Raw genomic sequence first — 14,374 nt, forward strand, 5'->3', positions numbered from 1 at the left:
AACTTTATGGAATCAAAATATGTTAGAGAACATAATAAGTGTCACATCTATTGTATTTTGGCTGTCTTGGAGCAGGTGCTTTCCAGTTAGTCAGACACGTGGCCCTAGTTTTCTTGTCCTAGATATTTGGTGAGGAGTAAAACAAGCATGTGAGCCCTGACTCTGCCTTTGTGTCAGGCTGCCTTTCCCCTCCTGTGCCAAAGAGCAACTCCTGCAGCAAGCCTTACCGAAGCAGAGAGATGTTCTTCCGTGGGATCTCCTTCAGCTCACTCAGGGTGGCAGCCTTCCCTGCAAAGCAGTAGTTGGGGTTGTAATCGGTCATGATGGCTGATGTGCGGAGTTTGCTCAGCTTATATTCCGGGCTCTGCAGTCGTGCTCTGGCTCCTTCCAGCTGCTGCTTCTTAAGGTGATAGACTGTGGGTGGGGAGGCAACAAAAACACACACAAAAATATCAACACTTGCAGAGAAAAGATAATGCTGGCCACACAGACCACAAATACATCAACTCTATAATTATAAATGTTCAAGGAGCATCTTTAGCTCACCAGTATCACACTCTTTTTCATGCTCTGTAGTGATTTAATACTGGATCTGCAACCAGTCTTACTCCTGCAGAGTCCTAATCACCTGGGAGCAACTTAGGTTTCCTCTGCTCTTTTGTACATTGGCTGAGAAAAGGGTGCTCCACAAGATATCTTGCTGGCTTTGATTCCCAGAAAGCATATTTCTGAATGTTGAATTACAAACTGTGACTTCAGCCTGTGTAGTAGTGGCTGCTAAATAAAAACCAGCTAAGAGAGATTTCCAAGCTCTTTTCTCTGTAGCACATACCAGGACAGAGCAGACCTTACCTTTTGGGACTATGCTTGTGCCTAACTGTGGGGTGGTGATGTTTTCTATCACTTCTTTCTTTCTGTCCCTCTGATTCACTTAGGAAACCACAACACTTGCCCCCAAGTATTAAAAGTAGTGGCATGTGATCAGGTGGTATCCGTTAGTCCAACCGGGAGAAGCCAAGTTAAAGCATGATTAAGGTGTGTTTCTTACTGATAGATAAGCTGCCACAAGTGAGGATCATTCCAAGCACCACAATCACAGCCACCACAGCTAGGAGGAGTGGGAGAGGCAGACTTCCCTCTGGGATGGGACCCTGGGGCACTGGAAAAAGAAAAACAGAGGTGCATTAATCAGAAAACAACCAGAGCTGCTGTAAACTATCCCCCTGAAAGTTGCTTCTATTTCAGAAAATAATACAGAGGTCATGGCCAGACCATCTTATAAAAATTACAGCAAATCCCTCTACAGCCCTGGAGGTTGAAAAAATACCTGAATTATTTTAAAGACATTGTGAAGATAGAAAACTAACTGGTAAAACACAGATTTCATATTCATTCTTCACGTTTTTTCTAAATGGGTAACATCACTGCTCACAAATTGAAACTTTCTATAGTCTTGATGCATTGGAGTTCCAAGAGACTGTGTTAAGAAATGACAATGAATACCAGCCACCAGCTGAACGGGCACAGTGGGAAACTCCTGTGGAAGGAAGTAATTAGTGGCTTAAATAACTCAGCAGCAGTAGGTGGTATGTTATGCTGGAGAGGCAGCTACGCTGAAATATCTGATGCGCTGTGCCCATTCAGGGAATTCACAGCATGTCTCTTCACAGATATTTTACCTTCTACCTAATCCAAGCCTGAATATTGGAGATGGTGAGAGAGATGCAGGTCAGTGTGTAAGGAACGGACATCAGGACTTTTCAGTCCTATGTTTGACTGACATTTCTCATAACACTGTATTCACTGGAGCCACAAGCTGTAACTTGGGGAATTGACCATCAAAAAAGCCAGGAGGAGAGATGAAACAAAGAATGCATGTGTTAGCCAATAAGGATAAAACTTCACATCTTACCAGTGCAAGTGACGTTGTCATTGGCTAGCACAGCCCCCATCTCACACTGGCAGACTGGCAGGTTGGTGTCAGGGTCCCGCTTACAGTTGTCTGAGTGGCAGTGGCTGCAGTTGAGATAGATCTGAACCTCCACCTCACCATGACTCTCCATGGCTGAACAAGGAATCAGACACAACAGGTGGGCTTAGTTTGGTTTTCCCCACCTTGTTCCCATAAGGGAAAGAAACCCACCAAAATCCAACAGGCATCTACAACTTCTCTTCTGCAGGAGAGCAGATAGTTCAACATGGTGTGCACACATCAGAGCCTGATTTGGGCCAGGAGGAAAGAAGGTATTGGGTCTCTCAAGGAAACAGTAGGTCTTGAAGTGAATTTACCTGGAAATGTCTGGGGCTGAGGATGGGTAGTTGTACCTAATGACTGGTGTCTCTCCTGGCTTACAGATTGAGAGGAAATGAGGAAATAAGGTCCCAGAACACTACAGAAATATTAAAAGAAACTTAAAGAAATGACAACAGGTAAAGATCAAACCTGCAGAGTGAAATATGCCTGAATTAAATGTATAAAAAGCAAAGACAGGAGGAGAGGGAGCAGGAAAGAGGAAATAGAGAGGGAGAGAAAAAAGGTGGAAAAAAAAAGAACTAAGAGGAATAAGAAGTATATTTTACCTGCCAGGGGATGCAAGAAGATCTCTCCAATGGGGTTCACAAAAGAGATGCCATCCTGGCCTCCAGCTGTGATATCATCATTATCAGAGGCATGTCCCCCTGGGGAAAAAAGAATATGTCTAGTTGATCAGTGCTGCATGCTGCAAAAATGGTGATGCCTCTGAAGTGTTGCATTCCTTCCTGGCTCTTATCACCTGGGGTCACTCCTCAGCCTTCCAGTGATATTAATATGTATAACATCCTCAAAGAACAAATGATCACTTGACCTAGCTAATATCAAGGTTAGTGCAGTGATGTATTCCAGTGTAGATTTCTCAGTTTGCTTTAAACAGAAAAAAAGAAATGGAACATTTTCCCTGGGCAACTTGGGAATGAATGAAGGGGTGATTCAGCACACCTTCAAAATACTAACTCGTGTAGGAACACTTCAATAACCTTGATTTCCCCAATTAAAGAGAGATGGTGGATGGGTTTCGTACTGTTCAGCTTTAAGTATCTGTGAACCACCTTCTGCAGCAGTGCACCTCTGCACTGAGAGCTCTAGCTCTTGCTGCAGGTGCTCTGAAGGGTACAAAATTAGATATAAGAACTATCCCTCCAGCAGACTTACCTCTGTAGCCTCCACCTCCTCCACCAGAAGTACAAGCTCCTCCTCCCCCACCAAAGCCACCAGAGGTGGCCCACTGGAGCTTGTCTAGTGCTTGGGGACAAGCTTGACCCCCTTCTCCACCTTCCAGAAGTGACTTTCCAGCCTGAGGAAGCAGACTCTCATCTTGCCAGCCACCACCTCCACCTTTAGTTAGACCGTAAGAAAACAAAACGAGGTGAGGGAAACACAGGCAGAGGAAAGTAGGAAAGACACTGTAGAGAGACAGAGATTGGCCCTTACTAATTTCCTCAGTGGTTGCACTCCAGTTAACACTTTCTTTAAGGTTAAGAGTTTATACAGACAGGCTCCTTGTTGCCATGGATAGTAACAAAGTGGAACTCTAATGCACAGCCTGCAGTATGTGCTCCATAACCAACACCTAAGCACCAATTTCTAGTGGCATTAGGGAAACGAGGAAGCCACCACTCCACTTCAGGCTAACTGTTAAGGGTTTTCAGCCATGTGAGATACTGAGTTCCCCAGGGAAATCAACATAAACCGGATTTCCTCATCTCCCTCTAGTGGCCGCTCTATAAAATTATTACAGCAGGAGATGGAGAACCACTGGGTTTTTTGTCTCTTAGAAATGGACTCTAGGCACAGCTGTTACAAGATTATAAGTAGGCTTCCATTTCTGGTATAATTCCCATAATCTAATTCTTGTTCTTAGGGTTTCAGGGGAATAACAAGGAAAAAGTATTCTCTTCAAAGGCCATTGTCACAGTGAGGAGAGGTGGGGCTCCATCCCTCAAACATAATTTTCTCTGAATCATTTCATAGGACAAAGGAGTCCTCCTGTGGAATTGCCTGTACTAGAGTATTTGTCACCTGTCCATTTCTAACACCTACTGCCACAGAAAAACTCCAGAATATAACAGGAAGCCTTAAGGACAAAGTGTGTATTCAGCCACCTGATTCAGACCTTGTGTGGTGTTAGTGTCTCACCTGCTGCCCCCGTCCTCCCACTGATCCCAGGTACTGCAGTGCTGTTCTCAAATTGCTCCAGGGCTATGTCATCCAGAGAGCTGTCCTGAGCCTTCAGGTAGGCTTTTCCTCCTCCTCCTGCTGCGATGAGCAAAGGTTCGAAAATCCCATCCTTCTGCTGGAAAACCCCCCATCAAACATCAGAAAAACTTCACATCCCTTGGAAATGTGAACTCACATAAACTCATCAAAAGAATGAAAGCATCCCAAAGAAGACTGGCCCAAGGCCTGGGCAACACTACTGATTTTTCATAAGTTCATTACAAAAATACTTTACATTGTGCTCCTGTGTACAAAAGTAACTAACTGAACACCAAGGTTTTGGGATTTCTAATTTTTTTTAGGACTGCTGCCAGTATTAAAGTGGGATCCTGGTGTGATTCCCAGACCTGAGCTATCAAGAACTGAGGAACCAGTTCAGCTAGCTTAGTGACAGTGACAAGTATGATCAAGGATATGAAAAGAGATAAAGAATTTAAATTAAAAAAAAAGATGCAGAAGGATAGACAGGGAAGGAGGGCAAAGGACACTCCTTTTTCATCACCTTTTTTTAAGGATTGAGTATCATATGACATGATTGACAGCGAAAGCTAGTTATTGTGCTGGACACTGCTCAGGCAGGATGCCAAGAGGAAATACTTACTCTAAAGATATAGGTTGCTCCTCCTCCACCCCCACCTCCTCCAGCCCAGTCTTTCAGGTCCTTGTTTTTTTTGTAATCCTCTTCAATGAGAGACGACTCCCCTAAACAGATCTTCTGGGTTTCAGGATTGCCCTGAAAGGAACCAAGAGATGCGCTCAGATATCAGCAAAGTCCAACTCTTGAGAGTTGTCTGTATATCTCAGTATAATAATATTGTATTGTTTGTGATGTACATCAGGCATATATATTTTCTTTGTGGAAAGAGAACTTTTCTACAAGGACCAACAGCTGAGGGATAGATCTGTCCGTTACCTCTGATTTGAAAACTCACATTGCAAATGCAAGTGAAAATATACATGTTTACAGAAAAAAACCCAAAGCAATACAGCAGTAACTCATTATTGATATCACATAATTAATATTTTGCATATTTAGCACTTCTTATGCTCAAGAACATTAAAATGTGTTGAATTACAGATTAATTCTCAGAACTTGCTTACTGCTATATTTATTAGTTATTTCTCCAGGTCATAAAGCAGACAGAGGTGACCTGCACATAATTAAGAGTGACCTACTGACACATCTTGGAAGAGAAATCTGGAGTACCAGTTTTCTATTCCTGCTAAATATAAGAGAACACAGAAAGGTTGAAAAAATAAAGATTGTTTGGTCATCTTAGATTTATTCTCTTTGTGGTACTGACCTCCACAAGTTTCAATGACTTTAAGTCTGCCCAGTTTCACTCAGATGATGTCTGAATGATTGCAGAAACTGCTACATTATCTTAGTGCAGGTGAAACCCCTACTTGTGTGGGTTATGTCCCTTATCTAGGCTAGAAGTGTGACACCACTTGTTTAGAGGGGTAAATCTAAGGAGAGAGATGAAGGTTTGGAGCTGCAGAATTTCTTCAAAGAAAGGAACATTAACATTAGTTACCTAACATACAGATTCCTCATGATTTCCAAAGTCAAAGCAAGTTGGGCTTTGGAAGTGGGAAAAATGAACGGACACTTTTTCCAGTAGCATCTGCCAAAGTTAGTGTTGGGTTGTGCTTTGCAATTTGGAGAACAAGTCAGGAAATGCAAGGGAGTAATGGACAACTTTGCAGATTAATACCTAAGCCTAGAGAGTGCACTGGAGAGGCAACTGCAGATACACAAATGTATGTTTAATTTAGATAGATACAATTATTTTACGATCTACAGTGAAGAGAGGCTGATTTTAGAATCTGTTGCAGTATCTGGGTAAGGCATAATATGCTCTGGGCAAGGCAAACAGTAACTTTGAATGCCTGCAAGAATAGTGTGGGGATCTGTGGGAAAAAGAGAAAACAGCTTTGCTCACGGGCAGGGAGTGACAAATCCCATTTCTGGAAAGAGGCAATACCACAGAATTTCTGCTGAAAAGCAACATTTGAGCCTAAGTGATAAAAGGACTTTCGGATAATTTGGTCTAGCATTAGAGGACAAATACATAACTATTCATCTCTTTGATTTCTGTTTCTTATGAGTGTTTTTTTTGTCATTACATATACCTATACATATACCTATACATATACATATACAGTGGCCACTGTAGTTAGTGGAAAGATTCCTCCTGGTTTTGATAGGCTTTGGATTCAGACCTTTATCTTTAAGCTTAGAGAGCACCTAACACAGTATAGCCACAGGGCTGCTGGATGCTTCCATAAATAATAGTAAATTATCTGAAATCCTGGCAGACTGAAAGAAACCTAAGATGTGGAAAAATAAGAGGGGGAGCACACAGTTTTGCCTACTAGCTCCTTGCTTAAAATAAGGAGAAGATAGCTGATGAAGAACTTATTTCAAACACTAGGAGCTTTAAGCAAAGTTCTTGTGGGTTTCATATTTGTTTGTGCATTTTGGGATTGTTTTTCTTTTCAGAGTTCTTTACATTTGTTTTGATATTCTTTCTAACTTGGTTTATTGGTTCTTCCCAGTCTCCTGACTGGATTTCATTGCTGGACTCCAGGGTTTCTCTTTCATTACCAAACCCCAAGCCACCCAATGAATCATATCTGCAAAGTCTCTATCCACATGTGCTTGTGCAGCCCTCACCCCAGGGCAGGCATCCTCCCCCTGCTGCCCCACTAAGATGTACAGCAGCTCATCTTTCTCCAGCTGGAAGGTGGCTGAGATGAAGACCCCATGAGACCTCTTATTGTGGTTTTTGGCTCCCTTTCCCCCAGCTGCTCCATAGGCAGAAATCCTGGAAGAAAAAGTAAGTAGTTAAAGAGATAAACCTCACACTTCGGATCCCCAGAACAACTCCATCTGCAAGCTCTCCCCAGCCTGCACTTCCAAACAGGTATTGCTTCAGAGCAGGCTACCCTGCTCCAGCATCTCCTGGCTGTTCCTTGTCTGAGACCCATGTAGCTAGGCTGCTCAAGGGGATAGACCAACTCTACACCAGAGCACTGGAGACAGACACTTCAGGAAAAAAGGCTGGTATAGCCAAATCTAAAAGACCAAGGCTTCAGAACTGAAACAATGGCAGCACTTCCACTTGACCATGTGCCCACACTCCTGTCCTGATCTCTTCTAAGTCACTGCACCCTTCCATGCTTCACAGTAGCTCAGGCACAGATCTACAGTTAGCGCTCCTGTTTCTCTCTTACTTCACTGCCTCCTCCACGCACTCAGTGTGGATGGCCCTGCATTTACACTTGCTGAAACTCCACAAACAAGGAGAAGTTAAAGGTGGCTGCCTCTCCAGCAGACACAGGCAATACTCACCGGTACCGGTTTGTGGCTGGCACCCTCCAGACCTGCACTCCCCGCAGCCGTCCCTCTTTCTCCACTGTCACCGACACGTTGCTGTTCTTGTAGGCGCTGTCACACTGAGCTTGAGTTGGCCCATGTGGACCACTGGCACCACATGTTGTGAACCACCAAAGAACAACAGATGTGTCCCCTGTGACTGAAACAGCAAGAGTTGGGGCAGATGTGAGCTTCCTTTTATTTATCAGACACATGCAGTAACTCACAGAACTATATAACCGAAGGGTAAGTGTTCTCAAAACTAAAAAACCTGTGCCTGTTAATAACTTTCCTTCATGATCCTTGAGTAACAAAATTCACCTATTATTCAACCTGCAGATGAGAATTGAAGCATATGCATAGAAATAAAGGTTGAAAACATCTGCCATTGCAGCTAGTGACCATCTATAAAATATGGTCAAAGTTTTAAGTGACTTGTCTCAGGCTTGCACAAGAACCTCATGGCAGCAGCAACGGTCAGGAAGACAGACAGCCTCTGGCTACTTTCAGTAGGGGCCCTTTTCCTCCTAGCAAATATTTTCCTTGGTCTTATTAAGCATTATTCTTTTGTTTCTATGGCAATGCAGCAGATAACCATCTCCTCCATTTCACAACCCTTGTCCAAGACCCAAACCATATCCATCTTGTCCAGTGAAAGAGATCAGGCATAAGACTAAAAGTATCCAATAATGTATCTAAAAACTGTATGATGCAAGGGCCAGAGCCTGAAGAAGACTATTTTAAGAGCTGAATTACTAAAATCACAAACTTTTACAAGAAAAATTCTAATCTTGTTTGAAGGAAAAGCAAGCAAAACTATCCCCAACAGATGTCATCCTGCAAACACACAGATGGATCATTAGGGTAGGAGTGTTAGCTACATTACAGAAATCTCTGCCCCTTGAGCTGCCAGGAACTGGCAGCAGTACAGATTGTCACATTTCAGGTGGACACAGTCTTCAGGAGGTCGTGCAGTCACACACAAGTATTTGTTGCAGTAGAGCCTCAAGCACAACCTGCCCTCTTCAAGCCCTTCTTTAGACAGTTCTTCTCACCCACACAGTTGTTAACTGTCCTCCAGAGTGGCAGTCTCTGCTGCTACCAATACACTGGTCTCCAGTGTCTCATGTGTTCCTAGTTTTTAATCCAGTTGTTCTTCTTAGTGGATTTCCATATACTCACTTGCTTAACCTGCTTGGATATTCATCTTTACAACCCTATTCTCCGCTCATTAGGTTCAGACTTGCAGCTCACCAACACCCAGTAAAACTCTTTCTACCCCCAGCTTTCTGTATTGGTCTACACCTTTCCTTCCTGAGCTGGCTTTTGTGAACTCAGAATTAGAGTCATGCGGTTTCTGCTTTTACTTAGAGCTCCTTTACTTAAAGATTCTGCTTTTCTTTAAAGAGGCCCTGCTATTTAAGGACTGGTGAGTTGGGGTCCAGCAAAATGCTGCCCTATACCCAGAGACCTTTATTTGCCCTGTGGCTATAGGGTAGGTAGATCACACACAGGAATGTGGAAGGGAGCCACCTTTTATAGCCAAGAGACAGGTTTTCAGCACTGAATCATGTACCTGGGAGGGAGGGCTCTTCCAGGGGTTTCAAAAGATGCTCATCCAGGACACTGATCTCCCGTGGGTACTGGCGTTTCCCACCAAAATGATTTGGTTGTCTTCCTGTAACAGTTTGTAGAACGGACGACAGAGATGAGAGGATGGTATAAAAGAGACACATGCCTTGGGTTGGCTACTTGTGTCTGTGCTGGAGTTGATGAGTCTTCACAAGAACACAAACATGTTACTCCATGCAGACTCACCTGCAGGATAAGCTCCTTGGCCAGCAAATTACACTGGCTGTGATTACAGGAGAATTTAGGGAAAGCATTGTGTGGGACAACAGATAGCAGTTATTGATGCTCTGCTGGTCAAAGGTGCAGGTGGCAATTCTGGACAGGCAAACAAGTGGAGGTGTAAAGTAGAGGGACAGCAAAAACTGTTATCTTTGGTTCCGAAAGGCACCATGGTAAGTAAACCCAACAGATCATCCCCCTCTCAGCAACCAGCTTTGAGCACCTCAGACCTTGCTCAGAGAATAAAATACTAAATAAAATTCCAACCCACTAACATGCACAGTTAAGAAACAGCCATAAATTTATGGCTCAACACAAACTGTAAATCTTTGGATGAATTTTTGAAAAAACACAGAGCAAAACGCTACATTTCTGACCAGTGAAACAGGCCTTTAAAAAGCAGCCCTTTCTCAGAGAGGAGAAACTTCAAAGCAATTTGTGATCCAAAGCATCTGAATGCATTGAGAACACCACACAACCAAAGCTGCCTTACAACAGGAAAAAGTAATAAATGAACCCTTGCCTTATAATCTGCAAGCATCCTGTTTCAATAGTTAAATTACCCATTTTTATGCAGATCTTTGATTTGAAAATCTCTATTAAAAAAAAAGAGACTTCCTCCCATTTAATGATCCCCTGGTTAATTTAATACTGAACATTTTTCATCAGTTGAAAAATATTACACATATTTCAATTTGTTCCAGTTGTGAGAATCTAACAGCTGTTTGATGCTCTATTCAAAAGAGACTCACTCAGTTCCAGATGGACAATTATCTCTGCTGCAAAGCCACTGCTCTAAATGGCAATAATTAACACCCTTGTTAGCTGTGTCAGAAAGGCCAAATAACTAATTGAAGTGTGGAGACCTTGCTGAGCTCTTACTCCTGAAAATATTCCCCCCAGGTCTGACTGAAAGCACATTGATGGATGTAAGTAAAAGGGAGCTTTGTGCTGACACACTCTGTTCATACTGAGATAGAGAACTTCAATGGATCAAGTTGTCAAGCCAGTGAAAAATGAAATTAACCGAAAACAAATGAAGTGGATCAAAGACAAGAAGAAAAACCAAATGAACGGCCAGAAAAGATTCTTGTTCTCCCAAGACCTGCACTGAAATACAAATCCCAAAGGTCACAAGAGTTTCAGATACTTAGAGATGTATGAGAATTCTGGTCATGTTTGCCAGAGCAAAGGAATGTAACTCACTCTCTGAAACAGAGAGTTGGGTCTGTGTGTCTGCATGGATTTTTTTTGCAGCATCCCAACCAAGTATCCTAAGGCAATGCCTTGTTTCCAAACAAACAATCTTTCCTCCATCTCCAAACAATCTCAAACCCTCTTGTGTTGGAATAAGTTTTGTCGTTTCCATGTTCAGCAGCAGACAAGCTGCAAGACAGGCTGAGCACCACCCTGTCCACATTAGCTGTTAACTCTTAGAAGTCTGGTAATTTATGCACTGTCAGACACTAATTTGTAAGGTGGCATTTTCTCCGAACATGGTGTAGCCCTGGGATCCAGGGGCTGGTTCTCCAGTCTATTTTAGCTTCCACTCCCTTCTCTGACATCCAACATGTTGACTGGGAGTGAATAGAAGGGAACAAGACTTAATTCGCATTAAGGTGTACCTATATCAGAACAACATGAAGAGCAAAGGACTCCTTTCTCAGGGATTTAGCTAGTGCTATTATTTCCACACTGAAAAGAGACAGAGGGAAGTGTAAATGAGAAAGACAGAGTATCTCCTGCAGACAAAGAGCTAAAGTAACTTACTATTATTCCTCTGTCTCTCAGACTGTAATGAAAAAAGTATTAATCAGAGTAAGGTGCCTCACAGGATCCTCAAAGTGTGTATGGTCTCCTCAGAGATCCCACCCTACTCATGCAGGTTGGAGTATTCCTAGAAGCCTCTTCACTTCGTCCTGTACTGGGACAGAGAACAAGGAAGCTGCACCAGCTTCCCGATTCCTCCTTCCCCTTCTCTTTGGGTGATCTATTCCATCTCTAGTCAACACTTTTATAAATCAGCAAAATGAGGCTGTAACGAGGCTTGAACCACCTGCCACCATCCACCTCAAGCAATAAGACTTGCAGGTCAAGAGAACCAGACTTTGCTGGGTGAGGGACTCCAAAGTCAAGAACTAGAGAGATGCTATACAAAAGCTCACTTTGGACAGTCTAGCTATTTATAAACCAGTCTTCTCTCTTCATTGTACATGATGCACAGAATGAAATCAATCCCGAGGCCAGGGCAGTAGCATACACTTTGATCGACCACAGACTTGTGATCTTAATTGGAACAATATAATGCTTGGAGCACCAGAAAATAATAGTGAAAGCAGTGACCACATAAGCACCATCAAGGGCAATAGTCAGCACTCTATTTGCCAGGCTAGCCCATGTTTTCATATTTAGACACTTAAAATTCAGACCTCTTCCTCTGAAAGCACTAGTTAACTAAAACAATAAAGTATCTTTATGCCTGTCCCTTAAAAGTTCTCACAATGAACCAGACTCATGCCATCTGATCTGTGACAGTGCCTTACACAAGCTGATTTTATGAACCAGGTGGTTTCATCTCACCTTTTTCAAAGGGAAAACATCTATCACTGTCCAGGAGTTAACATCCAAAGCACAGTCTGTTTGGCTTTTGTCCTTATTGATGTCCCTTGAGCTGCCCTCACTACCCACTTATTTTAATCTTAAATCTTACTGAATCTTTCCTCTCAATTTTGAGGAATACAGAAAACCTCACCTTCTTTCCCAGCTTGCATAAAGACAAGCAGCACTTCCAGGGTCTGCACAGGGTTTTGTAAAGCAATTGAACTACAGGATTGAAATAGATGGAGAAAATAATATTTGCATCCCAGCAGATTCTTCCTTCCTGCCATACATCCTTCCTGCTGTCCTCATGCAAAGGATTCACTGCTTGGATCTTAATTGGCTCCGTCTCTGACATCTGAAACCTCTCCTTGCCAGGGGGAATAATTTCATTACTGAAAGCACAGCAGAGCTTCTGGGCTTCTCTGCAGCCTAACTGAATTAAAGTAATGAGAAGACAAATGCAAGGGGGTTGCTTTCAGAGGCGAGAAAACGTCAATTTGCAAAGAGGATTCAAGGAACAGTGGCAAGTGCAAGGCTTCCGAGAAACATGTTTCCTTCCTGATGTCTGTCTTCTGCATGAGTCACACATCTCTGGGTTACACCTTCAGACAGGGTAAGTGCAGCTGCTCCTGAACATCAGGGCAATTTATACTGATTAAAAATGAGGAGTAACTTGAGTGGTCTAACAGACAAGCTCTGATAATATTGCTGCAGTGGCATTTACAGCCCATCTTTTTGACAAAGGATACATCCCTACACCAGAACCTGCAGAATGTCAGCAGTTAGAAACTGGAGGATGTATTTGCTTTCAGGAAGGCATTAAACTCCAACAGTTGGGTGCACATCAGCTGGCACAAGAGCATCTGGAATCACTCCCTTCAATTTCCTCAAAAGATTTCAAAACAAAATGTTAGCATGGGTGTCACAAAGCGAGCTGGGGATGTTAAGGAGCTGGAGTGAACAAATGACATTCTATAAAGGAACCTTCCTCTTAAGTTCAAATTAAAATAATGTGCATGCTCAGCATTTTATAGAAGGGTGGTTTCCATGCCCATAGAGTGAAGGGACAGAGAACAAGGAGACTGGATAAGACAAAGGTGGGAAGGAAAAGGGCCTTTTGTTGATGAACTTTTAACATGTGTCTGTTTTGACATAAGCCTTTCCACATGTTATGTTAGGCCCCAGCTAACCAGAGCAGGGACATGCTGTTACCCTAAATGTTGATACACTGGGTGTGGTGTCACATAAAAAGTGGCCCATGACCACAGATGCACATTTTGCCTGCAACAGAAGCCACAATTCAAGTGCTGCATGTTGTCCAGTTCCTTTACAACAGAGCATATAGGGCTTTTCCCCAGCAACAAAAAGAAGGCAGTTTCTAATATTTGCAAGTGATTCAAGTATGCAGCCTCCTTCCACATGTCTGTTGAGAAAATCCAGCTCTTGCTAACGTGCTTCAAAGGCTAGCAATGGCTCCATTTTTCAGACTGACATTGTTGTCAGTTGTGTTCACAGTAATGAAATAAAGGAAAGCACGTCTATTATATACCTGGCAGGGACTGCTGAGGAACAGTGTGATGTAATTCTTCCACTTAGGGCCTAAGGAGTAAGTCTAGTGCTTCTTGCCAAGACACACAGGCAGGTCTCAACTATGTGATACGGGATATCACAAATTAGAGAACAAAAGAGCATTAGGAGACACTGACATGCTGTGCCTCCACTTGCAATCCTCAGTAGGTCTGAGATAAAATCACACTGTGCTGTAAAAGCCAATACAAATGATCCACATGCACACTGTGGGGAGAACAGTGTGTGTGTGTGTGTCCTGGATCTGTGGGGTGCTGATTACACTATGAAAACTCATTAAGGGATTCTGCAACATTTGTGGCTCACCATGAGCAAAGCAGTCCTGTCCAAACGTAATATTGTCGATAGCAATGTCAGCTCGGGAATTCCAGCCCCAGGTTGCCAGGAGTTGCAGTTGAAACCTTTGTAATAAGACAGAAGTTTTAGAGAAGTCAGAGGGGGTAAAAAAAACCAAACAACAACAAAAATACAATGTTCCCTTATCATTGAATGAAAATTATTTCTATTTTGAATGTTTCCTCCAGACAAGCCCTGCTGGCGGTTGCTAGAAATTTTATTCACACATCAGTAGTTAGTAAGGACCAACCAACATTAATATAACAACACATTTCATGGGGGTAAAGAATGAGAGTCCTACTTCCCCTGCTACATGCACATGCAGAAACAGAAATTACTGATCCTCACTTTTAGTTACATAC

At 42.8% G+C, this 14,374-nt stretch overlaps 1 protein-coding gene across 1 annotated transcript in view; it reads right to left on the minus strand.

Annotated features, from left to right (window-relative positions):
* Window positions 1-14,374, minus strand: part of LTK (leukocyte receptor tyrosine kinase) — a 93,629-nt gene that overhangs the window by 15,211 nt on the left and 64,044 nt on the right. The window contains exons 10-20 of the mRNA XM_051622011.1: window positions 13,983-14,077; window positions 9,214-9,315; window positions 7,614-7,791; window positions 6,936-7,086; window positions 4,857-4,988; window positions 4,175-4,331; window positions 3,191-3,373; window positions 2,581-2,679; window positions 1,913-2,065; window positions 1,049-1,159; window positions 228-414 (exon numbers count right to left, since the gene is read on the minus strand). Of these exons, the coding sequence (XP_051477971.1) occupies window positions 228-414; window positions 1,049-1,159; window positions 1,913-2,065; window positions 2,581-2,679; window positions 3,191-3,373; window positions 4,175-4,331; window positions 4,857-4,988; window positions 6,936-7,086; window positions 7,614-7,791; window positions 9,214-9,315; window positions 13,983-14,077 (1,548 nt within the window). The remainder of the gene's footprint in view (window positions 1-227; window positions 415-1,048; window positions 1,160-1,912; window positions 2,066-2,580; window positions 2,680-3,190; window positions 3,374-4,174; window positions 4,332-4,856; window positions 4,989-6,935; window positions 7,087-7,613; window positions 7,792-9,213; window positions 9,316-13,982; window positions 14,078-14,374) is intronic.

The sequence above is a fragment of the Apus apus genome, chromosome 5 (assembly GCF_020740795.1).
Source record: "Apus apus isolate bApuApu2 chromosome 5, bApuApu2.pri.cur, whole genome shotgun sequence".
Classification (NCBI taxonomy): Eukaryota; Metazoa; Chordata; class Aves; order Apodiformes; family Apodidae; genus Apus; species Apus apus.